Source organism: Nannobrachium achirus (genome assembly GCF_963921795.1).
Source record: "Nannobrachium achirus genome assembly, chromosome: 12".
In the NCBI taxonomy this organism is placed as follows: Eukaryota; Metazoa; Chordata; class Actinopteri; order Myctophiformes; family Myctophidae; genus Nannobrachium; species Nannobrachium achirus.
In genome coordinates, this window is record NC_137832.1 from 35,678,163 (window position 1) to 35,706,015 (window position 27,853).

The 27,853-nt window shown below is 41.2% G+C and overlaps 1 protein-coding gene across 1 annotated transcript; it reads left to right on the top strand.

Annotated features, from left to right (window-relative positions):
* The first annotated feature begins 1,665 nt into the window (after window positions 1–1,665).
* LOC308296226 (phosphatidylinositol 3-kinase regulatory subunit alpha-like) lies at window positions 1,666–25,914 on the top strand. Its single transcript, XM_080739409.1, has 17 exons — window positions 1,666–1,836; window positions 2,731–3,219; window positions 4,102–4,231; window positions 7,850–7,942; window positions 8,054–8,125; window positions 8,620–8,736; window positions 9,022–9,220; window positions 10,828–10,910; window positions 17,882–17,984; window positions 18,113–18,211; window positions 19,190–19,370; window positions 19,846–19,971; window positions 20,510–20,652; window positions 21,191–21,367; window positions 22,052–22,126; window positions 22,875–23,045; window positions 23,237–25,914. The coding sequence occupies exons 2-17, from the start codon at window positions 3,028–3,030 to the stop codon at window positions 23,424–23,426; spliced, it is 2,151 nt and encodes a 716-aa protein (XP_080595535.1). The 5' UTR covers window positions 1,666–1,836; window positions 2,731–3,027; the 3' UTR covers window positions 23,427–25,914.
* Window positions 25,915–27,853: the final 1,939 nt, after the last annotated feature.

A 27,853-nucleotide genomic window follows, 5' to 3' on the forward strand; every position in this document is an offset into this window, starting at 1 on the left:
ATCATTGCAATTCATGAAAGTTGTGCATGCTACAAAACGCAATGCAAAACCACACTATTTTATTTTTCTATTTTTCATGTTAAATGTGAACAAATTTGTTATGAAATTTGAGAATATATATTTTATTGCGTGCAATAAACCAGTGGTTCATTATAACATCTCAATGTGTGTTATTATAATGCAAATCCAAGAAGAATGCATTTCCATGAATGGTGGGAATTAGCTTTTAGCTCTGAACTGGAGATATTTCTGCAGCTTTGCAAATCTGAATAAGCAGTCTGGTCTGCACTGGATATTTCCTGGCAGGGAACAGGACTCAGTGACCCAGTTGAAATTGATGAACATGGCTTAGATTTACTTCCTTGGAGACTGTCAAGTTGAATGTTTGAATAAATCTTATAGTCAGAATGTTCTTGTTTAGTTCAAGTCAGCTAGTGTGTTCTAGTCTCAGGCCAGTTATAATGGTTAGAGCTGTTATTCTGTGGTGCCAGCCAGGTATATTTCAGATACTACAGATGCTGTGGTTACAACTAACTATGAATGGATAATATGCTTTTCATTACCCGATACAACATTTATCGGCTGGGTTGTGAAACTGTCTAATCTCGGTAAGCTTCATCCCCCGATTGTAGGTCAGCCCACAGGAGACATCGCAGACACTGCCAGACAGTAACTACAACAACCATCACCCGACAGCATCCACCCAGACACGAGGAAGAGAGAGAAAGGAAGAGGATAGGGGTGGGGGTATACATGCATTATAGCTTAAAGGAGATGTAGCGGAATGAGAGAGAGAAAGAGCAAATGATGGGAGGCAAGTTACAGTGTAGCTGACAATAGAGAGATGAGAGTGACATTAAGGAGCATGTTGTGTGTTATTTAAATGTATCCATAAAATAAGGTGGGTGGCTATAACATTGAGTAAAAGGGATGAAAAATATACTATGACCCTAACGAATGTGTGTGATATGTAGGCTATAGCTTGTTCTTGACACTGCAGTGAGCCTGCAGCAATCACATGATGTGGGCAGTCTATAAATGTCACTTCATACATTACACTCAGAGTGTGCAGAATTACACAAGCCAACACTAGGACAGGGGTCATCACCAAGACAATAATGAATAATATTACCAGACACGTAAAAAGAGAGCCCTGAATTACCATAACAGGTCTGTGTCACTGAGAGTGTATATTATGGAACCTCCAGTTGGTTCCATTTGTAGCCTACACACTGTTATGGAGGTCCTTGCAAATAAAACATTTGAGAACCACTAGTACTATTTTGGGACTTCTAATATGCCAAGAAAACCTGGAGACTGACATTCAGAATATTTACATTCTTGAAATATAAGAGAATAAGAAAACTGGTGTGTAAAAAAGAAAATCTAGAAATTTGCTGCAGACAAAACCAAGTCATATTGATGACTCCTGCACCAGGAGTGTACAGAATCATTTTGAAAGGAGATTCTTGAATATGGCAAAGGGCTAAATGGGCATGAATGGATACAGTATAATGCAGTGGCAGTCTTTTGTTGCCGTGCAGAGCGGCTCTTGTCTCTGTTCTATTCTTTTGACAGCTTTCTCTGCTCTGCCTGCCTGGCGCATGAAAACTAGGTTACCGGATGTTACGTCACTGGCCAGCCTGCCTTGCCCCGTTGTAATAATCTGTAAAAGCAGACGGTAGAGCCACGAGCCCCTTTTCGCTTTGGAAATAATCCATCAAATAACGCATCATATCGGACCGCAAACGAAGAATTGGATACCGCAACTTGTCGTCGCTTCGTAATGGCATCCGTTGGTTATTGTGCCGAAGAGTTTGACGGTGAATAAATAAGGTGGGTTTAAAGCCGCTGCCTGCTAAGCTCGCATGCATTGTCGTCTGTACTTCCTGGGGCCATTTGGTGTCTGAGCGTCTGTAGTGTCTGCACAGCGTTAATGTAATGTCTGACTGACAGCCCTGATGGAACTGTCTGCAACCAGGAGCCCTTTTACACCATATCTGACATCTTTTTGCAATGTTAGCATCAGTGGTGGTGGAAAAAGTACTGAAATCAATGTTTTACTTGAGTAAAAGTATCAATACCGCAATGTAGAAATACTCTGTTACAAGTAGATGTCCTGACCTGAATTCTAAATGTACTTGAGTAAAAGTACGAAAGTGTTGGCATCAAAATGTACTTAAAGCACCAAATGTACTTAAAGCACCAAATGTAGGAGTACTTAAATGTTTTAAAATAGCAGATCTTCAGGCTCACATATGCGACGCGTTGTGAGCTTGTAGATTCCATCTAGCTTCCATAGATCTGCTATTTTCAAACAGCCTAGAAATAGGGCTAAAGTGGTTAATGTATGTTTTATAATATAATTTGTACCTACAAAGTAACTAGTAACTAAAGTTGTCAATTAAATGTTGTGGTGTAAAAGTACAATATTTGGATCCGAGATGTAGTGGAGTGGGCCTATAGAAGTATTGGAAATACTCAAGCACATCAAACTTGTACAAGTACATTTTACTTAGTTACTTTACACCACTGCGTTTTACACTAGATTTGACATGTTATTTGCTATGTTAACATAAGCATTCAACTTAACGAACGCTTCCTCCACTGTTTTACTATCATAGCTGCCACTCACAAGCTCATGGCTCGCCAGCTAGCACCAGGGTTCAACGTAATCAAACCTTACATAATCTAGTTAATAATCCAACGTTTCTTTTTACTGCCTTGCAGGTGGCCCGACGCGCCTACAGATGTGGCCTTTACCGTTGATGCGACTTCTGTACATGAGTGTTCGGAATGTTTTGATTGACAGGCTGTCACCTGGTTTAGAGGGATGACAGGACACTGAGTGGAGATGGAGACAGGGGAGACAGACAGCCATGCTCAGTTAGTCTAGTAACTATTTGTATCCCTATATAACAATCTCAGGCTAAAGAATACACATATTTTTATTAACAAAAACCTCCCTGTTTATTTTGTTGGTTTATTGCACAGTCACATATAAATAATAGTCTTTGACATATCAAAATGAGCTCAGAGGGTTTTCAGTACAGGGCACTTTATGACTATAAGAAGGAGAGAGAGGAGGACATAGACCTCCATGTAGGGGACATGCTGCTGGTCAGTAAAGGGGCCCTGCTGGCCCTCGGCTGCACCAATGGAGCCGAGGAGAGGCCCTCGGAGATTGGCTGGCTGCCCGGCTTCAATGAAACCACGCAGGTAAGAGATACTGTTTCATCGTGTTCTATTGTTTGTATTTGATCATTGCTTTTTATGTTGGTAAGAGGAGAGTGGACACTGGACATGTCATATTTTGTCTGATAACATGCTGATGAAGTAATAAATCCATTAATAGTGGCCAATTTATACAATACAAGCAAAATCTTTTTTACTTGACACTGGATAGGTTGACTGAACCCTCTGCTTCACATTCACACAATACAGTTACACACATTTTACTGTTAATAAAATATGTAGTCACATCTGTAATTAAAGTGTTCTATATGATGAGAGCTTTACACAGGATAAGGAAAGCCACGTAGCCACCATCAAACAGAATAGACCCATGGCTTCAGACAGGGCAAATCCCAGGATGGCATAAGAGATGGGTTCCTAGCATATCCAATGATAACTGTGCCAACATAGCCAATGATGACTGTGGTTGTATCTACTCACTACAACCACAGTCTTATATTGTTAGCCACTCAGCAGTTGGGGGTTAAGACTAAGAGCCTTTAGGGTTTTACTTATTTACTTACCTACTGTTGAATCGAAACCAGGCTGCAACCTTTTGCTCTCAGTCACAAGCATCCTCGACCTCTACTAATGCCTGATTTATACTTGGTTGCTCATCATGTCACACAACTAAAATAGACAATCTACAAGCTCACAACGCATCGCAGCTCTTGTAGAGCTGCTATTTTCTAAGTATGTATAATCAAAATCAAGCTTCACTATAATACCTTAGATCAGGCCACTGCTGCCTCTGTCAAACGAGAAACGACAGATACAGATACACAACTGAATACCAAATCCGTTCACGTTGACCCTAGATTATTTTATGATGTATTGATTGATGTATTGTCCCGTACTGACCAACAGGAGAAGGGAGACTTTCCGGGGACATATGTGGAGTTTGTGGGCAGGAAGAGAATGTCTCCCCCCACTCCTAAGCCCCGTCCACCCAGACCACCATCAGCAGCTTCTGCCAGGGCTGACTCAGAGTCTGAGGGTGAGTAAACGGAGTATACCATTCAAGAAGGCGCCAATACTAAATGAGAGCATACGTTTGCTATTTGCTTAACTAGGTCTCTAAGCTTTAACATTATCTGTGTCATTGACTCATTGTGTCTATATATAAATCATGCATACCTGATACACTAGAATACTTTGAAAAAGACTAAAGTCTATCACCCTCTCTCACATCAGCTCTTATGCCTTAACTTAAAGGCCTGTCCATACTGTCTCCGACCACCAAACCTTTTGTCGGAGAGTTTAGACTTTCCGATGTGCTGCTTTCCAAACTCTAATTCGGGCTAATGCTTTTAGGAAGATGCGAGTGACGTCAATTTGTAGTTGAACCGGACCTTTCCGACGAAAGGTTGGTCGGAGACAGTAGACAGGCCTTAAAGTTAAGGCAAAAGAGCTGGTAATTAAGACAATCAAAATAGAGCCCAATGTGTCAGAAGTCAATGAGTTTTTAATCACTGACTACAAGATTTGTTATGGAGCAGATATCTGATCAGGATTTTGGCCTTTTGGGGGCCAATACCCGACCACCAATTATTTTCCTCGCCAATACTAATACTTGGTTAAAAAGGACAAGAAAAGTATTACTCTTTTCTACTATAGTATCTCCGCTGACTGTCTTTTCTTAGAAAGGTCTTAGCCATATTATTGTACCCTTATGATGTCACTGTCTTTGGACAGATTTGTGGTTTGATGAAGTTTAGCCATTATTAAACACTCATTAAACTCTTGTAATCCACATTTTTATAAAGTATGTTGTAGCTGTTGGGTAGAAAGTTTCTAGAAACCTTGTATGTCCTAAAGAAAACCTATAACTTTCAGGAAATGTAAGAAAAATATCATTTTTCCCAGTTATTTAGTCACACGCTCTTAATACTTTTAATTGGTTAAACCTACAGACAGACTTAACCACTGACTTTCACTTTAAAAAAGGATAAAAAATACTAGAGAAAAAGGCAGATCTACAGAGTTTGTAGATATGCTATTTTCACTACCTTTACGTGATGCTCTTGTGTGTCAAAGTAAGGCACATGCTAAGTGACGCATGTTTAAGGTGTGCATGTGCAGGTGTGAATCTGAGGTTAGAAATCATTAAATATGGACAATTTGCTGAAAATACAGTTCCATCTGGCACTGGTCCTATGAGAAGACTATCACAGTGTAGAATTACTGCTGCATGGAGCACCTAAATACAAATAGACATCTGCTCAGGGTCCAGTTTGGTCCACATGGGGTTGGTATGCACATGCATTCTGGTACGCTATAAGTAGGGTTGAGTACAGAGAACTGGTACCATACTAGAACCAGTACCACCACATCCGATAATGTATAGTACCGAATTGTTACCGTATTGTAGTGCTGTGTAACTCGTGTGATGATTTTATTTAGTCTGATCTAGAACCAGCGCAAAGTAAGGCTGCATTGGCAGCATGCTCTTAGAATAAAACCAAGGGTCCCCCGGTAGTACAACATAGTTAAAATTTGCCTTGGCCAAAAAAGAAACCGTTTTAAAAGTACCGATTTAGGATCAAGACTAAAGACATCTGATCTGATAATATTAAAGATGTATGATTTTATCAGAATGTTAAGACAACAAAAGGACTGACTTCAGAGAGCTCAGGCTGAGATTTATGACCACTGACTGTACACAACAATTTGATTAAAATGGCGGGGGTCGAGCACCACAACTCCAGCAAAACCCTTGTGAGTTTATTTCAACATTGGAAATTAGTTTGACAGTGAAAATTGTTTGAAAAGGGGATTATTGTAAGGCCGGCATTAGTTCTAATACAGTTAACAGTACATTTGGCAGTACACATAGCACATTCTTTGTGCGACGAAGTACAAGCTGTGCTCATAGGCATAAAGCCCAGGAGCAAATGCATCATGGATGCTTTGAAGATCCTAACACTCAAATCCCCCTTCAGGTGGTCAGAAACACATTCAATCAAAGTACTGCCAAATGGTAAATGCAGCATCTGTTGCTTCCATAACAGCTATGTGAACATAAATGAATGATTGTTCTCCGATCCACCTTGGAAGAGCACCAAAAGCAAGATATATACTATAATTATAAGTATACACAATGTCTAGCAGACTATCTATGTACAGTAAGTACACACAACTCCAGCTTAAACTCTTGAGGTAATGAGCTTTAGAAACATCACTCAAGTGTGGTCTAAAGTGGATTTAAATAGTCTGCAACCTCTAATTGTATAGCAACTATGATTCAGACCCACCCTTGTACCCTTTCCTATTGCCTTTTAAACGTTGGAGATTTGACAAAATGAAACGCACACACAAAATAAAACTCACTAACTGTTGTGTTGGGTAATGGCGTTTGCTGAACACCATAACATTTCAATCTGCAGTACGTTAGGTGTTTATTCAACAACGTTATTAGGCTTTTCATTTGATCTTGAGATTGTTTGATAGTTTTCCAGTTACAGTAAATTGTTGGTTTGGGTTTGAGTGACAGTGTATTTGATGCCAAACGCTAAAGAGGAGTCATTATAAATGGCTTTAATCAACCTTTTCCTTTCTCTCTTTGGCTGTTTTTTCTTTCTCGTGTCTATATCTTTGTCTTTCTTTTTTTGGTCTTGTCTTTCTGCCTCTAACTCTCTGTTCTCTTGTATGCAGTACACACGCACCCAAGTCATTTATTAACTTGTGTTGCACAAAGAAACAAATTTGCAGACGTGTGCATAAACTGGGGCACACAGTTGTGCAAGCATATTACATACTGTAACTTATTGTTAGTTGACTTTCTGCTGTTTCTCTCTCTCTCACACACACACACACACACACACACACACACACACACACACACACACACACACACACACACACACACACACACACACACACACACACACACACACACACACACACACACACACACACACACACACACACACACACACGCACGCACACACACACAGTTGTGCTGGTTTTCGTACTTGTCAGCTGACTTCATCATCATACCATAGAACACAGGAAGGAAATCAGACCTATGTATATGTGTGAATGTTTCCAAACACACAGCACTTTATTTCACATTATTACACAAATTGATTGTTATTGAATTGTTATAGACTGTTGGTTCTCAAGTATTTTTGTATTTTTGCATGATTTTAAATATTTTTTAATAGTCCTCATGATGTTAACGATCCCTATCAGAACATCTCCTTTTTTATCCTTTTGTGGAGTTTCATGCCACTGGAAATTGTTCTAGTTGAGTCTTGTGGTCAACACCAGTGGGCTATTTTTAAACTTCAAACTGTGAGAAAGGGCTGTGACAGAGAATTGACAATCAACTGAAAGGTTTTATTTTCTCCAGAAACCCTTGAACATAGTTTGCAAGACAGTTGATGGCAACTAAACAGTGATGTACCATATGCACACCTCTTTCACCAGCAAAAAAAAGAAATCCTTGCATAAATTTAGATGAAATAAAACATATTGTGGTGAGCACAACCCCACAGTATGCATAACATAAGGACACTAAAGTGTTTATTGTCCCAATCCTATTCACAGAGCAAACACAACGGCTTGTAACATTTAACATTTTGATTGTTTGACGTGTTTGTGTGTTATCCAGGCTGTGTGTTACCAGACCTCCCAGAACAGTTTGGTCCCCCAGAGACGGCACCCCCTCTCCTCAACAGACTGATGGAGTCTATAGAGAGCAGAGGTAACAAAGACACACATCATTTCATTTGGTCTCTGTTATGTGCAAAATGCACAGAAAGTTGTCAGTTCACAGGTGGGACAGATGTATGAAATCTATTTGTGTTGAATTCAGGAGTCGAGACTCCCAGTTTGTATAGGAGCTTCAGTGGAGGAGGACTGGACACCAGACAGCTGGCTGATACTGGTGAGTTCACTCTGGATTAAGAGCGTCTCCTAAATGCCTAAATTGTAGTTCACTATGTGTATGTGTGCATAAAATGTATTGGGTCAGTCCTAGTGCCCAGATGTTTGTGTCGGATCCTGATTTTGGAGAGTCTAGACTACCGATGTTTTGACCGCTATTTCATAAAGATTCTTGAAATCAAAAACGAAACAAATATCTTTTTGAAAGACAAAACATTAAGTATGAACAAGCAAACAAGTAAATATAAAATAAAATATAAAATACACATAAATCGTACTATAAAATAAAAACCTGATCTTCACGTGAATTTGTAGATCTTCTAAAGGTAAAACGTCGGGACTGATGGAGTAAAAAGAAAAGTCAAATAATGGCTGATATATCGTCCACTCCTAATCCCTTATGGTAAAATAGGAATTAAATCCCAGTTCTTTTCCCCCAGCTATTTCAGGAAGCATGCGTCTTCTGCTAACAGACTGAGGTGTGTTTGTTTTCAGACCTGGAGCAGCTGGAGTTGGCGTGTCTGTGTGACGGGGTAGTGAGGTTCCTCCAGGAGTTGCCCGGGCCGGTTCTACCCACTGTGCTGCAGACAGACATGGTCCACGCCGTGCAAGGTCAGAACCTCTCACAAGCAAATGAAACGCAAAAGAGAAACGGTATAATAACAGTGTAACAATAAGGCTATCGCGATTGTGATTAACAATTTGTGTTTTTGCCATCAAAATGCATTTTCTGTTTGGCTTTTAGACTTCATAAACAAAAAAGTCTGCTAGGTAGATATACTAAATTGCAGATCTACAACCTCACTACGCGTCACGGCACGCTGTGAGCTATGTAAGAACAATGATGTTGAAAACCTGGACAATATAAAAAGCAATATACCTTTTATTTTCATGCAGAGGTGAGAGACCCAGAGGAGTGTGCCCAGGTGCTGCGGGATGTAGCCAGCTCCACAGCTTGCCCTGCCCAGTACGGCCTCACCTTCCTCAGCCTGGCTCGCCACCTGGCCAGGCTCTGTGTGCACAGCTCCAGGAACCAGCTGAGTCCCAGGGGCCTCGCCGAGGGCTTCAGTCCGCTGGTCTTCAGACAGACCGCCAGGTTGGTGCCACAAACAGTTCAAACACACAGGGGCGTCACAAGGGGGGGGGGGGGAGTGGGACTGACTGAGTTACTAGGGTCCAAGGTGGAGGGGCCTTAATTATTTTATACTTTAGCTATTGAAAAATACCAGATATACAAGCTCACAGCGCGGCACCGAGTGCCACGCTGCTAGCTTGTAGATCTGCTATTTTTGAAAAGTCATGAAAATGTGTGCAAATCTTTGAATATATGTATTTTTTAACTAAACATTTGTAACTCAAATTTTGCTTCTGGGGGGTTCCTGGAACTAACTATTTTGAGATGGGGTTTCGTGGCCAAATACATATAGTTTTGGGGTTCCTTCACATGAAAAGGTTGAGCACCACTGACATACTAGAAACATAAGTTAAAAAAAAAGGATTAGAAGGATTTGAAAGCACACATTTTCAAGATTTTTCAAGAATAGCAGATCTACAAGCTCGCAGCGCGGCATTCGGTGCTGCGCTGTGAGCTTGTATATCTGCTATTTCTCAATAGTTAAAGCACAAAATAATGCGTAATGCGTTCCAGTCTAAATGTGTTAAACCCCCTCCCCTATGAAGTACATTCATGGGGGGCCTGCAGTGAATCCTTGTACCCACTACCCAGAATTTGGTGCGACATTGTTATAATGATCAATAGACTCAAGCAATAACCCACCTATCTCCTTGACTCCCTCCCCAGTCAAATTTCAGAGTTTTAATGAATGTAGAATTATGTGCAGGATGTAATTTGTTGCAAATTAGGTGACTTAATTTAATTGACCACGTTTAAAACAGTATTTGATTTAAAAATAAAAATCCTCTCTCTCACACTTCTGCCAGTGATCACCCTACCCTGTGCCAATATTAGCACCCGTGCCAAGGTTGCCTACCCCTGCTGTAGACCTATTAAGGGATTAAGCACTTTTTACACATGGGAATGTTAACGGTTAAACGCGGTTAACTGCAGCATGATGCCATATTTGTACAAATTGAGCACATTATGAACATTGGACACGGCAACTGTATCATACTGTATAGAGCAACACTGTGTTGAACCGTGTCTAAATAAAGTTAAACAGTCATCGGTCTTCCTGGAAATGTTTACCACTGCCTTGTGGTTTCCTGGAAATCTATTTCATCAGCCAAGGCTTCAGAACAAAGCTTTTTGTTTATCGTTTACCATATTTGGTACATCACTTGTATAAATCCAAACACGATAAAGTTATGGTTAATGTCAGCACCACTGTTCTCTTGTGTGTGTGTGTGTTAATTAGACCTAAATTATATGTGCATTTTCTTTGTGTACAGTTTTGGTTTACAGTCTCCTACCTATTTATTTTATTTATTTTTGGCTATATAGATATATAAGCCGAGCCACAATTTGTTCGGAGGCTGCGCAATGTTGTGGCCCTCGGCTTGGTACCCTAGACATAATTTGGCCTTCGGAGAAAACTAATTGGGGAACCCTGACATAGAGGATAGCAGAAGAAAAGTTTCTAATCTTAATATCTCTCACACAACTGCACAAACACAAATATCTGATACCCAGTTAATCAGTATCTCTGTGTGTCTTGTGTCCGTCGTCTTGTGTTGGGGTAACAGCTGTGAGGCGGGTCCGGACCCCCTGGTTCAAATTCTGGAGGTTCTTATCACCAGCGAACTCAACATGAACCAGGCTGCACCAGGTAGTGTGTGTGTTTTGAGTGTACACTTAACACTTTATACTGTACATCCACCCTCTTACACATCTGTCTGAACATAGCCAAATGTGTGCCCTTTGACTATCTGTGTGTGTATATGTACTGTAAATGTGTACCTATGTCTCAGCCGAACGTGTGTCGATCGCATAGTTTGAAACTATGACTCGGCTAGACCACCTAAAACTCAAGTGGACCTATTGTCCACTTGATGTGTTTTTAGTCTCATATCTCTTGTCAGCTGTTTTGGAAAGTACTATAGGCAGTGTTGTGCCTGTACGCGTTCAATGAACAATCGTTCATGAGCTCGTTCATATTTTGGCGAACGTGAACTGAACTTACTTTATTTCCTCTTGGTAAATGTTATTGTTGAACGCTTTCATTCTGGCGTCCGCTCGTCGGCCCGTGTGTCGTCTCGTCTTTCTTTGCATTCACTTTGAAGCGCTGTGTGTGCATCGCCTCCTGGTTAGTCTCCCAAGTAAATCTTAACTTATAATTCGTTGTATGAAGTTTAGAAACTTCTGCCTTCACAATAAAAGCTTAAAGGATTATGGATTCTGTGGCATTTCACATTGCAAAGGGGTGCAGGTGGAGTGGGCACCTAAACATTGTGGGAAATGAATTGAAACGGAAATATGAACGGAACTAGTTCATTTTAACATTTTTGAACTGAACATTGAACTAGTTCAAAGTGAACTTTCCCAACACTGCCTATAGGTTCATTAACAGATTTGCATATTATAACAATTTTGTTGTGCGCCAAATTATCTCTTGACACCACGTATGCCCACATCTCTCTGTAGTATACTGCATCAGGTAGGTCTCTACTCTCTTGACCAGGAAGGAGGAGAGGATAGAGGGAGAAGGAACGCTAACTATTTTAGTATGTTTGGGTATTTTTTTTTTTTTATATTTTGTTTTTATTTTCAATTTTCTCAAAAGTATACAATGCACAAACACACACAATTCTCCCATTCCCCCTCCCCACACCCCACATACAAACCCACATACAAACAAAACATAAACATAGTACAAATAATAGTACATAAAAAAAAAATAATAGAAAATAAAATAAAACAAGAAGAGACAATTATACTGTATAAACATTAGATAGCTTCAGGAGACAACCGACCAGACCAAGGCAGGTATAAATAACTTACAACATCTCTGACACAGGTAATGACAACGTTTCCATATGGGTCAAATAGGGTTGCCAGATTTTCAAGAAAGTCTCAAATCCTGTTTGACTTCTCAGAATATAAGTAATTTTTTCTAGCGGAACACAGCTGTTCATTTCTGCGAACCATTTTGCAATGGGGACGGGGGAGTCAGACTTCCAAGTTATTGAAATACATTTCCTAGCAACTCCGAGTGCCACCTCGATAAACTTTATCGAGGTGGCACTATCGCATGGCGTCGGTACTATCGAGTATCAGTTCACGTAAAAACGAACGGTACCTCGTTTCGATACTCTTGAACGCACCCCTGGCCGTCGCATCTGTAACAGTTGGGCTAAGTTTAATGACTAGGCTTAATGAGTAGGCTACACTTCTTACTGTTAAAATAGCCGACAATAGCCTATAATGTTTATTATTATGATGATCCAACGTCTCCGCTCCGCCACACAGTGTGATCATCATCATCATCATCACCACGGCTCTCCCTCTATCCCGCAGCAGCGAGAGTGAAAGTCCCATAGAGTAGCAATAGCCTAGCTGTAACAAGTATGTGTAGCCTATATTCTATTGTAGACAAACACTTGTATAATTATACAAAAGCAGCCATAGTAACCATAATGGTAGGCCTAGTCACATCAACTACTACTAGGCCTACTTGACATGAAAATGGCTGAACCTTAATAACCTATTGTGGTGTGTAAAATAGCCCATAGAAAAAGGCAAATAATCATTATAATAATAATAAATAAAAAGTATCGAAAAAGGTATCGTATCGATTCAAAGGTGAACGATACCCTTCCCTACATTTTAGCTAGAATGAGGAGGAAAGGAGTGAGAGAACAGGACAAAAGAACACGGCAAAAGAGCTGAAACGGCCTAGCAAACAGCCATCCACCGAGTGAGTGAGTCAGTCACTCAGTCAGCTAGGCAGCTTAGCATCCAGTCAGCCAGACAGCGTAGCATCTAGTGAGTCAGCCAGACAGCCTAGCATCCAGTCAATCAGCTAGAAAGCCTACCATCCAGTCAGACGGGCAGCATGTGATGGCATAGCATACCAGCTGGTCAGTCTGACTGTCAGACTGACTGACTGTCATTTCTAGCATAGCAACCAGCCAGGTGGCCAAGACAATGACATCATCCTTCTTGAGGACATGAAAGATGCAGCAGTGGAGGGCCAGGGTGGGGGGTGTTGCCTCGGTGACATCACCGCTGTCGCAGGATTGGTTGGGTCGGGTAGTGATGTCACACATCTCCAAGCCGTTCCCCTGGGCTTTGAAATGAGGCTCAGTCTGCCTGCAGACAACACAGCAGCAGAGGGGAGAATGAGAGTCAAATGGATTATTAGGGGAAAGAAGAATCTGTTCCTTTAGATTAAACTGTTCCGAAGAAAACGCAGGGTGAAGGGAAGAGGTTGACCTATTCTCGTCTGTATTCTTTTTTTAAATACAATTGTAGTTGTATCGCTAGAGATGAATGGTCTATCCGAGCTCAGAACAAAATGTGTTATATTAGCCTTTAGTTGCCTCTACAGGACAGCAGGACAGCGAGTAGCTTGCTTGATGCACAATGGGAGATTAGAAATGTCTCTTGATGTCTGAACTGTCCATTCTGCGACCAGGATCGGTGTGACTGCAGCAGGTTAGATTTTAGGGAGAGATTGAAATATCCATTGAGGGGGAGAGAGAGTGGGAGACAGAGAGAGACAGAGAGCGCAGTGCAGAGGACAGGAAAGAAGAGTGTGTACAGCGTAAGAAAGCATATTGTAGGTAAGGTAGAACTGCTTCCCCTCGGCCTCAACCTCTCGGTCTGTTGCATCTGTCCGGTTTTGTGTGTTTTTGGCCGCTTGAGCAGAGATGGAAGAGGGCTGCGAGAGATACGCAGAGAGAGTCAGAGAGGTTTAAGGGTGGAAAGGAGGAGGAGAGCCTAGATTTATTTATCTCCCCTCTCTGAAGACCTTACACACACACACACTCTTATAATGCTGTGGTGGTTCGTGAGGTAAGAGGAGGAGGAGAGATGGAAGGATTGAGGCCAGAGGGCGAGGCCATGCGAGGAACAGAGAGGATCCTTTGCTACATAAACATGCAGAGCCCAGGTAGGCCTACCTACAGCCAAATATCTTAACAATGTTGACTCTTGCAGCCTTCACAGCGCAACATGCTTTTCCTGGAAGGCTTCCAGTGCAAAATATTATGGTGCTGTGCAGAATCACAGACCTGCAAACTAAGTTACAATACATCTCAGAGGGAAATCTAAACCTGAGAATATTCAATGGGTTAGCAATCCAAATTGTTTTCGGATATAATGTAGATGATTAGGCTGGTTATATCCGGCAGGCAGATATATTGCATCCAGCCCTTATCTGTTTATCCGTTGTGTGTCCACAGCTTATCTTGCGAACTACTAGGCCAATCAGTGTCATAGTTCTTGTGCATGCTGTCGACAGGCCAAGGGGCTACATTTCCCGATCATCTCTCAAATCGGTCAACGGCGACTCTGCCACAAGCCATGGCCCCAGAATTAAACTAAGAATTTACAGCATGGCAAAAATGGGGATCTGGGACTTAATGTGACATCAGTCATCTATGACTTCAGTTGTCTGACTTATCTATCTATGACATAATGACTCAAAATGTGGGCACGTTTCAGCGCAATCACAACCCTTATTGACTTCCATTATCAAATTAAAGTTAACTATTTAAAAAACATGTTTGAAAAAAATGTGGAAGTACTTAAAGGGGAAAACCACCCATTTTCAATATAGAACTATGCCATTAATATACCTTAGAGGAGTTGTGTGGAAATAAAAAAAAGTTCCCCCCCTTGTGTTGCCTAATACTGAAGGATTGATTTGGGGGTTTGTATTGTAAAGTACACCGTGATGATCATCTCTGTGATCCCAAAATGTCTGTCTAAAGATGTCTATGTCTGTTTAGAGACTAGCCTACTCTGCACTGCCCACACTGACATGCATTACCTAAGAGGACTCCAGTCACAAAGTGAATGTAGGGCAGGAAAAACCTACAAATTGCACATGGATTAACGTTATCAGTCTACTGCGGAATTCCGTAAATCGGATTCCAGGAGGCCATGAATGAGATCAGTGTAGATCCGAGGCGAGGGGGTGTTACAGGACTTAGGAATCACACTACCAGGTGATAGGCATCTGATTTGTATAGCGATACAATCTACTTGGTTGTAATCTACTTATTGATTTATTAATTAATAAACAATCAGAGATGTATAACTCCACAGTTTTGTTTAAGTTGGCTTATCAGTTAATTACATCTCAATAGATGTGTGCACATTCAACTCAACATGCTCACATTCAACTCTACACACAGCAAGACATTACATTACCAGAATATAAATTATTAAATTAGATTATTTGAAAATAGTTGATTTATATAAAGCTTGAGAACCATAGTGGTTAACTGATATTTATGCTACAGTGTATTAATATGAACTATTTTTTCTGGAGACCCCCTTGAACCCCCTCAAGAACTGCTGATGAACCACTTTGAGAACTGCTGCGCTATATATTCACTACCGTCCTAGGTAGGCTGTACAGCCACTATACGTCCACTGGGCTCACAGCATCCACATCTCTATACAGCACCAGGATCATGCGGTTCTGTAGGCAGGTTGTATAGTATATTTAGTTGTATAGTTACCTTGCCGTGATGTAACTCCAAATATTAGTGAGATATCTTCAATAGTTGCTCCGTTGATGATAAAAAAATAATATTCCAAGTGGATTCTACCAATGTAACATTACGAAATCCTGTTCAGCATTTTTTATTTATTTAGTAAAAACAAAAACAAATGTCTGCTTCCTGTATTTGAAGATCCGGATCTGCTGATTTATTCCGGGATGCCTTGTTTGTTCACAGAAAGTTTAGCCTTGAACGTCAGAACCTAAACGTCATCATCCTCCAAAATCTACAAGCGACATTATGCACCCACTTGACAACTTGTAGATCAGCGCAAGCGAGTCCCTCACGTTGAATGTGAATAAAGTAAATCGCCTACTCTAACGTGTAATAAGAATAAGAAGTTAGTTTACAATGTTTAACCTCACGACCAACGGCTAATTCAACTTTGATGGATGTTAAGCCCTTTCTGCTGAACAATTGCTCACTCACCTTTGCCGAGGTAAAAAGATAATGCTTGAACCACCAATATTCGATTATTATTTTGTTGTTGTCAGAGCTTTATTGATTACTGATGGGAATTTGTTCTTTGGACACACCCTCCACTATCCTACATCTGAACTGGAAAAGGAGTAATAGACACGGCTAGATTTCACCCATTCTGATGTGATCAATATTATAAATGAATAACGCAAAATTTGAGTTGGCATGAAAGCCCAATCGCAAAACTGGCAAACACAAGGGAAGTAATAATTAAGCTCTAAATGTGTCAACTAAAAACTAAAGAAAAAGGGAAGAAAAGTCTGTTGAATTTGCGTCATGACTATAATATGCATCCAAGCAATTGTTTGTTGACAAATGTTGGGCACATAAATATTTTATTTGAGGTTTGACACATTTGCATACGGAAGCTTTGGTCCCATGTAAGTCAGCCTTCGAGCAGACGTGAGAAAGAGCATATGTCCGTCAAAATTCACGGACAAAAGAATATCTGTAACGAAGGTACAACAAAATATTGGTGTTAACAGCTTAGTGAATCAGGCCCAATGTGTTTTAATTCAAATGTGTTCTCAATTGATTGCACATACGGCACATGACTTTTGTTAACTTTTTTGTGTTGAATGATTATGACATTTTCAGTCAGAAAATGATAATTATTTGCTCTAAATCACAAGCTTTCATTGACTGGATATGCAAGTATGCATACAAACAGGGAATACATTGTTTTTTCTTTTCTTTTATTTATTTTTTATTTTCTCCCCCGGAAAGAGAGCTGAGATAACAACAAGACGGGAGGAAGATTTGTGTTAAATTCAAAATTATTCAGCTGTGAGCTTGTAGATGTGCTATTTTGGAATAGCCAACACTAAAATCTAAAATGGCACAGATGCCTTCCCAGTTTTAACAGGTTAACAATCACACTGAACATTATTAGACATAGCTTTGATTGGCATTGCTCAGTATTACATGCAGGATCTACAGACATTGGAGGGTTGCGCACACATATTGCAATGTATTAGGCAATTATGGTAACGTCATGTTTGCCATCCTAGTGATTACAACACGCTACACTACTTTTCCAAGTGTTCACTGTCTAAAGATTTGTCTCCATACGGCCTGTCCACCCTGATTGCACCATAATGACATTACTTTATTTTCCCTTACTTCCATTCCTGTGCCATGTAATATACGCACACAACCCCAAAAGATTATCACATGCCCCACACAGACAGAAAGATGGCAGATGTATTATTGTCTGTTCTATCTAAACACTATCAACTTTCCAACAGAATATACATACTCTGTATGGTTGTCATAGACTGTATATTGCACATACTGTGGTGTAAATATTCAAACATTTTGTTACTGCCCTGATTCATCATCCTTGACCAACTGGAAGTTCTGAAATTACCCCCCCCCCCCCCCCCACACACACACAGACAGGCAGGTAGGTAGACAGACATACTGTACAGACACACACGGGACAAAAACATTATCTCCCCCTTGACTTTGGCCCGGCGGACATAATTAGGCTGGTAATTATCACTGCTATACTGTATATATATTTCAAATATTTATAGCTCTTCCTTTGCTCAAATTCTTGGCTCAATGTCTCCATCTCTCTCAGCTCTGCCTCCTAAACCAGCCAAGCCATCTACTCCAGTCCCGAGCATCTTCAACAACAGCATGGCCCTGGTGGACTCCGAATGGTACTGGGGAGACATATCCAGGTGACATTACACACACTACAACATACTGTACATACCTACACTAAAGTATATTCACACAGTCATACAACTCTGTTTAAGTGATTGAGTACACGTGTAACCTTTTGTCATGGTGTTGGTGGGTTTTGCAGAGAGGAAGTAAATGAAAAGCTGAGAGACACAGCTGACGGTACGTTTCTGGTCCGAGATGCCTCCACCAAGATGCACGGTGACTACACGCTCACCCTGAGGTCAGTTCACTTCTTTAGCAACTTTGAATACACACAGTGCTAGAACTCCCAGCTCTATCAGCTCCACCGAGACCAGGATTTAAAATGCATCTTCAAGGCCATGCTCCCTTTTGCTAATGTTAAACCAAAACCTTTCTATGAATAAATTGTCATGTGTTCAATGGCAGTCCCACATTTGTCTGGTTGGATGAAAGACCAGGGTTCAAACGGAAGCACTCACATCCCCCAAAAAAATAAATAAATAAGGTGCTGAACAACAATATGTACACAGGAGAAGAAGGAAGGGAAGTTCGCACACTGTTTCCCAGCCCCCAGTAGAAAATGTATTTAGCAAAGACGTTTGACAACATTTCGACCCGTGTGGGTCTTCATCAGGTCTGACAAGAACAGCACAGCCTCTAGAGGCCACTAATGTTGCTTTTATACACTCTTAGTATCGGTATAATATACAATCATTCTCCACCCATTGAATCCGTCAATGATGAGCCAGGAGACTACATAAGAAAATAAAGTGCCAGCTCAGTACCACGTCTGACCACACTACAAAAAGCTGGCAGTGCTGTAACACAAATGTCTACTTTGTGCCAGCTCACTGGTGTAGAGCCATTTCGGGTCATTGTACTATAACCCTGTTAAGCTGATAAGCTTATACAAACTCACTGTTCTAGAACTATCAAGCTTGCCATTCTAGAACCTTCTGCAAACTCGATATTCTAGAACTACCTATAAGCTCACTGGTGTAGAATGTCATTGCAGGGTTCAGTAACTGTCACTTCATTGTTCATGTTTTTATTTGGTACTGTTGTGTGATCCAGCCAAAAAAGAAATACCTTCAAGTTAACAGGGAGAGTTTGAGATTTAAATGTATAATCAATGTTTGTTAATTTCTTACTTTGAGTATCAGTGTAATATTGTGGGATAACCACTGCATTTTGAGACCAGGATTTCACTTTTAAACTCCTCTTCTGTTCTCTACAGGAAAGGAGGCAACAACAAACTGATAAAGATTTTCCATCGGGAGGGGAAATATGGTTTCTCTGATCCTCTGACGTTCAGTTCAGTGGTGGAGCTCATCAACCACTATCGGCATGAGTCTCTGGCCCAGTATAATCCCAAACTGGACGTTAAACTGCTCTACCCTGTGTCCAAGCACCAGCAGGTTGGTGTGCTAGTTTAATACATACTGTATAGCTGATGTAGTTGGATAGGAATTAAGCTGTTTTTGTTGCCCAGTTGAACCTTCAACTGAAAGGGGTGTCTAGGGGTTCAAATTAGTGTTCTCAATCCACCCAGTGCATCCAGCTGGCAGAGAGACACAAGTGGGAATGTTCAGGTACAACAGCAATGGCAAGCATTGGGAGAAATCAATTGCCATAAAGACTAAATTGGGGAGAATTTGCTACACACAACATTTAAAAAAAATCCTTCTACTGAAAACCAGGCTACTCTTCAAGACCAAAAGGTCGCCAGTTGGTTAGCTAGTGAATGGGCAAATGGGTAGATGGATCCGAGTAGGTTCTTTCGCACTGATTTAAACACGTGTCACAAGAGCAAGTAATACATAAGCAAATGCAAGTGTACTGTCATAAAGGTGTTATTGTGGTTGTTAATAATGATGTTGACACTGTGTTTAGGACCAGGTAGTGAAGGAGGACAGTATTGAAGCTGTTGGGAAGAAACTCCATGAGTACCATCTGCAGTACCAGGAGAAGAACCGCGAGTACGACAGACTGTACGAAGAATATACCAGGACCTCACAGGTACAGTACATGCAACACTACCAAGTTCTAAGCTCTCTAAATGGAGAAACAATACTAAAGAGTGGACAGCTTACTGGCATGGAAAACACACACACACACACACACACACACACACACACACACACACACAGGCACATACAGCTCAAGCTTTCACAAATAAGAAATGTATTTGCAACAAGAAATAATATACATGAATAAATGGTCACTTTAGACTTGTGTTACAGTAAGTGAATAATGTTTAGGGAAGGAAAACGGTAAGTGAATAATTAGTGAAGGAAAACAAGCGAGAAATAGTGCATGCTGCAGCATGTTTATTCCTGTACAAGGAGATGTTCATTGTACAATGTGTATTGCACAGCACAAACTACAATTACCCCTATTACAGGTATAGCTAGCTGTTTGGTAAACAGGAACATCACAATGTTTCTATGCCACAGCTACTAATTCCTCCCTCTGTTTTGCCTCTCCTCTTGCTCTCCACCTTTACACCGCTCCCAATCACCCCCTCTCTCCCTCCCGCTTCATCTCTGTCCAACAGGAGATCCAGATGAAGCGAACAGCCATTGAAGCATTTAACGAGACCATAAAGATATTTGAGGAGCAGTGTCAGACACAGGAGCGCTTCAGTAAAGAGTACATCGAGAAGTTCCGCCGGGAGGGCAACGACAAGGAGATCCAGAGGTAGACATTTTAATAAGCAGTAAATCATGACAGCTCGTTTGGTAAAGACGACCCTAGAACTCCCTAGAACTCTCCTTATACCCCTTCCTGCAACCTTCTGCCTCGATTGAAGCTAGAAATTGACCAAGATATGGCTATATACCATGCAGACATAACTTGGTCACTCGGTCTCATGTTTTTGTTACTTAGGTTTGTTTCCTTGACCTCAAAGTTAAGGCTGTAATAAATATATATGTACTTGTTATTTAAACAGATGCTAGGTTCATTGTTCACCTTGTACAGTTTCAGTGTAGAATATTCAGATAGAATAAGCAAGGTAATCATGCGTTGAATGCAGAGAGACAGTTTAGTGCCTCAGGAAACTAGGATCCCAGGTAAACCAAGAACCTAGTCAGACAATATACTAAGGTTGCTCTGTTTAAGATGCTAAATGCCTAATTTGTAATTGTATATTGTGACTATATCAGAGAGATTATGTCAACTTTTAAACCTAAAATTACAAATTAAATCTTTCTTATCCTGTCCTTTTTTTTTAAAGAATCATGGGTAATTATGACAAGCTGAAGTCACGGATCAGTGAAATTGTGGACAGCAAGCGCCACCTAGAGGTGGACTTGAAGAAGCAGGCGTCTGACTACAGAGAGATAGACAAGAAGATGAACAGCATCAAACCTGACCTCATCCAGCTCCGCAAGACCAGAGACCAGTACCTGATGTATGTCACACACACACACACACACACACACACACACACACACACACACACACACACACACACACACACACACACACACACACACACTCACACACCACAAGATAAGGGACAGTAAGTGCTTGATGTAAGAACACACACCCACGCATACGCTGTAAGACTGGAAACCGTAACTGAGGCACGAAATATAGGTCATACATGTACTGTATTTCACCACAAGCTTCTGGGATCTGAACACAACCACTAGAGGGAGACATCCTCTGTCTGTATGTTTTAAATACAGGCTGGTTTCACTGCATGTCATAGTCTATTCACAGCTTTAGCCATTCATACAGTAGCACATGATTTGTTTTCACTTAATGGCTTTATATATTGAGACATTTTTAGATTTCACATAAGATTTTCTCAAAAGTCATTACATCATTCCCAAACTTAGTTGTAGTAGTATGTGAGTAAGAATTGGGTAAACCTCACTGCACGGTTAATAAGACATGATAACCTGGCAGTATCTTGCCTTAACTTCCACTTCATGTTCAACTCAATACTTTGACTCAACTCAAACTAAAGCAATGCAAAAACAAACCATTGTTTTTAAAGGATGCTTTTTGTCTAGTTGCAGCAACAACCAGTCCACTACACAACATTGAGTTCTATGTTATAAACTGCGTGTGTATGTTTGTGTGACAGGTGGCTGACCCAGAAGGGAGTGAGGCAGAGAAAACTGAACGAATGGCTGGGACTGAAGAACGAGACCACAGAGGAGTGAGTATACTTGTACAACAGCGTGCCCTTCAATGAATAATCAGCAAACCAATAATGTCAAACATTAATATGGCATCAGGCTGTGTGTCACACTCCATCCTGACTGCCAGGGTGTGAGTGATCTGGCCACAAAACCATGCAACAAACTGTAGTGTCGGCCACGGTGTTGAGACATGGCTTGAACCAATCAAATTAACATAACTAATGAGAGGAGCGGGAAGGAATGTTTCCGCTTCATTGAAAATATTAAGTAAAGCGGGTCTCACTGTACTGTTTGATGACTGTCATCTGTAGCGTGGAAACCAGATGAATCGGCCATTGCTAATCAGGCCCCAGTATGCAAATATGAGGTGGGTTCATCACCAGAGGACTTTTTAATGCGCCCCTTGGAAATGCAGTTTCCATACAGAGATTCCAGACTAATATCTATGTATTGATTAGTCTGGCCATGCCAGGCTAGGTCATTTGAACTTGGCTGGTTACTGAAATGGACAAAAAAATTGGAAGTAGCGAACAGAGTCTCACTATACAGTGAAGTCAGGATCAATGTGATTTAGAGAAGCTATGTTGTGTTGTCTGTCCAAAGCAGTGTACGCAAATCCTTTGGGGGTGCAACACGGCCATGAAACCGCATCACTAACTTAGACACAAAACAAACAAATATTTGATGTTTGTCTGCTTGCATATCTGTCTGTTACTGTACAGTGTCTACCCACCTCTAACAGAGATTTCTCTGTCTTGTCTCCAGTGAGTACAGCATGGTTGAGGATGAAGAGGACCTCCCCCATCACGATGAGCGGTTATGGCGTCTGGGGAACATTAACCGTATCCAGGCTGAGTCTCTGCTCCGAGGAAAGAGAGATGGAACCTTCTTGGTCCGAGACAGCAGCAAACCTGGTTGCTACGCCTGCTCCGTAGTGTAAGGATCATTGGCTGACTGTCTGTCTGATGTAATGTTAGAATGTATTTGGACCTATCTGTTTGTCCAGAGTTGTAGAGAGATACTATATAGCTTTGTATATGTGTGTAACTACTAAATATATATACACAAATGGTAGATACAGCAATGCTGAATGCTGAATTCTGTTTTCTCTTTCCTCTGCTCTCCAGTGTGGAAGGAGAGGTGAAGCACTGTGTCATCAACAAGACCCACACCGGCTTCGGTTTTGCCGAACCCTACAACCTTTATGGCTCCCTGAAGGAGCTGGTCCTTCACTACCAACACACTTCTCTGGTTCAGCACAACGACTCCCTCAACGTCACGCTGGCCTTCCCCGTCTACGGCCAGCAGAGACGCTGAAGCTTTCTCGAACTTTGTTAACTTTACAGCTGGTGTCCCAATCACATACCGCGGAGGTGCCGAGTGTAGTATTATTATAATTTGTTTTTGTTCTTCATTTCAAGTACTACACCATGTGGTTTCCTTATTTTCGACCCAAAGGTGTGTTTTTGGTCGGATTAGAAAATGGAAATGCATTCAGCACCTGAGGATATATGACTGGGTGGCACCACTCTGTAGAGATGAAGGGGAAGGTTCTATACATCATATGCTTTATTGTCTTCATAGGCCCATGCCCAGACCATGGTGTTCAAAGACTGAGCTCTCAGCTGATATGGAGATAAAACTGGGTCCTCTCTCAGTGGATTTAATTACATTTCTTTTAAAAGGACACGTTCACACCCACACTGGTGGTTACACTAAGGCACTTCAACAACAACATCCATAAACTACAGACTGAAACATCGATGAACTTCCACAGCTGAATTCAGGTATTGTTCAGCTAAGAACAATGACTTCCCTGTCTAGCCCCCTTTTACAACCAAAAGAGAGAGCTATCCAGGGGAATCCCACTTTACCACAAGACCACCTCTACGTGTCAGTCTGTATGGATCCTGTTGATGATGCTGAACTTAAAGGCAAATTATGTACGAAGACAAATGATGTCAAAGATTAAATGAGGGACAATCGAGTGAAGGAAAAGAGAGACCTTTCTTGACATGCTAACACTGTGAGTGAAAATGAAATGGGGCGAGCTTATAAAGAAGGTAAAGAAATTGACCGGCACGTATCATTCAAATACAAATAACCCTACTTCACAATTCAGAATCTTCGAAACCGCCATCAACACAGCTTTTAAGTTTTTTTCCATTTTCATGTTTCACGTTTCCTTGAGTCAATTTCTTGCTTTTAAAGCCATGGTTGTGCATAGTCAGTGAGTGAGCATCTGTGTCTCCGAGAGAGGCAAAGGTTTTGTTTGAAAATTGTTTGCCAAGCTGAGAAAAGTTTTGGAAAATGACATGACTCAACGATATTGCAAATGTCATGTTTTTTCTTTTCCTCAACTAGATAGTTTGGTAGATCCTTCTTTTATAAGCAGTAATTACCCAATCATCTCATGATTACACATGTCCAAATGAGGGTAATATAGTGCTAGCCATCTTAAGTCCCCCCTTCCTTCAATTATCCTTCCTTCTATTGTCTTGTTGACAATGACAACCCATTATTAACCACATAGCCCTATATACTCCATCATAGTCCATAGAAGAGTTTTGAAAAAATTGAACATTGTTTTTGCAACTTTTCCCAAAATCGGGATGTTGCGGTTAAAGTGGATGTTATACCATAGAACCAAATCCAATTATTGTAAATCATAACACAGACTCATCCCCAAATCATTCCTTGTAACTTCTGATGGCTGAAAAGGAGAGCAAAACTAACCAAAGTAGTACATGAGCAGACATGCAGCAGAAAGTGAGAATTACACAATGATTGTCCATGTAACTAGCTAATAAAAATACGTGGAGCATTAAAACTATTCAAGCTATTAAAGAAAGGTTCCCCCCCCCCCTCTGGTAATCTTATCCTTTGTTGCTAGTTGGCCTTCATGTTTAGCAAAACATGAAAATAAAAAAGAAGTCACAAGGTTTTTAATTCACCATTGTAGCAGTGTACATTGTAAACCATGGTTCATTAATCTTCATTACGTTTAAAGTCATTCATGTTGATCAGTTTTAGAGTACAGTTCTTGCTTATTATAAGCTTTGTTGTATTTGATTTCATTCTGAGGTATTGAGGACACGGATAAGTATGTGAAGATTGTCATTCCACAATGAGAGATCCACCTGTTTTAGGGGATTTACAATAGGTCTGGAGACTATGCCGTCAATAGATGCACATATGGGCTCTCTTTTTAAGAGCAGAGTCATCTGTGTTTTTGAAACATTGAGTAATTTCAGGTGGTGCAATTTTTCCAAAATGGGACATATAGCATGTTGGAATGAAACGGCTTCAGATATTATGGCCTACACATTCAGGTGCAGTTTCTCAGGCTTAATATTTTTCAACCAAGGAATCGTACAGTGATGTTAGAACCCCAGTGAGGGCTACCCTGAATAGGATTATTGATTTATTTGGTCCAAATCCATATCCTGGGTGCTGTCCCTTTTTTACTTTGAATTATTTCTTGTGCAAATAATGTTTTTTTGTGATCTTACAATGCTATGAGAAGAATGCACACATGAACCAAACCCATTTCTCCACAGATAGTGGAATATGTTTGGAGAGCCTGAGCCAGTAGAGAGTGAATGTGTGTGTGTTCAGCATGGTTTGTGTGTTTTGACTGTTTGATCTCTGTTTTCATTCCATAGACGCTGTATTTTCTGTATCAGAAATCCAGATAGTAGTTCTTTTCTTTTTCTTCTCTGCTTCTAATTGGCCCTGTAATGCCAGTATCAACGATGTGATGTCACAAAGGACAATAAAGCACCAAGATCTTGAAAAAAAAAAATGTTGGGTGTGGTTGTTTGTTGAGGTCGAGTCCTGTTGTCTGAACATGTACTGTAGATGCTTTGGTATAACCATTTTTGTTTATATACATATACATATACGGTACATATACATACCAGTAAGACGCCTAAGGGCGAAAAGCTCACGCCATCTGTCTTGGCCATATACAGGTTCTGTTAGTGTGGTTCTCCTAAAGTCATCATCTGGGATACAATCCCTTTTATGCCCATATATGGAGATCCCTGCTCTGAGTATCTGACATCACTGCGATGTCACAGTGATGTGTCAGGGGAACCACAGTGTCAGGTGTTACCCTTCCGGGACAGACAAACTGTGACGGTTTTGATTGTAAACTGCGACCTACGGTCACAATTATGCATACAAACATACAGTGTGTGTGTACATCTATATATACACACACACACACACACACACACACACACACACACACACACATATATACTGTACATAACATACAGTAGTAATACAAATACTGTATAGATGTGAATGGTTCAAACACAGCTGGTCCCTTTCTATAGTTTTTCGTTTTGGTGATAGCCAAAACTCTTTACCTACCCTCGGCACTCGCTTTGACAGTCACGTGGGCATGGGAAAGTGGATAAATGTCCCCTGATGAGGACACACGGGCGGCGTTCTAGGCTGCCTCCATGTATTCCATATAGAGCGCCGCCCGTGAGCGTCCACAGCATGTGGAATCGAGTGCCCCTCCTTTAGTGGGCTTTGCTAGTTGCTCCAAGTAGCCCCCCTTGTTTGGTTGGGGGAAGGCGATAAATGTGTCGGAAGGTGGATGGGCGGGCGGCGCCAGGCTGTCTGCACGTATGTTAGTGCCCTCGGCATAGCATAGATGTGGAATCGAGCGCCACAGCTTGAGTGGGCTGAGTAGCCCTCCCTTCTTTATTGGGATTGTGTCGCTGTTTCTACATGTCATGTTTCGACACCCTACTACGGAGGGTCGAAATGATGGTCGTTCGAAAGAGCGCGATTTTGCCCTCCCTGCTTTATTAGGTTAGGGGAGTGGTCTCCCTTTCTCCCTGTGTGTGAGTTGCTTATGTAGGCGTTGGTGCCTGGCTGTATGCACGGTTCTCCATATAGTTAATACAGCGTACACAGTACACTATCGTTTTAATCACGTTCAGAGCGATTTTTTTGGACTATAGAGACATTGACAGCCAAGAAAAATCCATCAGAAGGACTTCGCCGTCGGGAAAGTTCACTTATTATTAAGCACCGCTGTGCTGCACGGAGCTACTATACCTCGCCACCTCATCTAAACTACTAGCCTACTCCTGCCTCTTCAAAACCTCTGGAATAAAACGGGACCCAATTTTGCTCTTTACTTTGACCACATATTCAGTCTACACTACACCAAATCTATTTTTGCCAATCTATGCAGTGCCAAAAATCAATAAGATCGCAATTGGGTTTGTTCCCCCTGGCATGATAGGATATAGAAGTCGGAGTTCAAGTGGTTTGTAATCAGAGTCAGATTAATATATTCCCCGCAAATTACACAAGCACTGACTGAGATGGAGATCTGTCGAGTTACACAAGCATGAGATGAGATCGGAGATCTGTTTTTCTCTCCATCTACTCTACTTAGGGTGGCCATTCGTCCGGATTTACGCCGGACAGTCCGGTTTTCGACCCTGCTGTCCTCTGCCCAGCCAGCTCAGCCTCTGGCCGGACACCTAATTGTCCAGCTTTCAGAGTGATTAGGCTACAGTGCATGTGTTATTGCTTTAATGGTTACATTTACATATCTCTGCAAATCTCCCGTTTCATTGGTATAGAAAAATAGCAGATACACAAGCTCACAGACACACACAGCACGACACCGCACCGCAGCTTGTCGCGTGCTGTGTGTGCATTTAATTTATAGAGCTCGGCAGATCGCTCACACTAAACGCTCCAGTCACTCC

Coding starts and splice junctions, on each gene's coding strand:
- LOC308296226 (XM_080739409.1), top strand. CDS start 3,028: ATGAGCTCAGAGGGTTTTCAGTACAGGGCACTTTATGACTATAAGAAG. Junction 8,126..8,619: donor CAGACAGCTGGCTGATACTG/GTGAGTTCACTC, acceptor GTTTGTTTTCAG/ACCTGGAGCAGCTGGAGTTG. Junction 10,911..17,881: donor CATGAACCAGGCTGCACCAG/GTAGTGTGTGTG, acceptor CATCTCTCTCAG/CTCTGCCTCCTAAACCAGCC.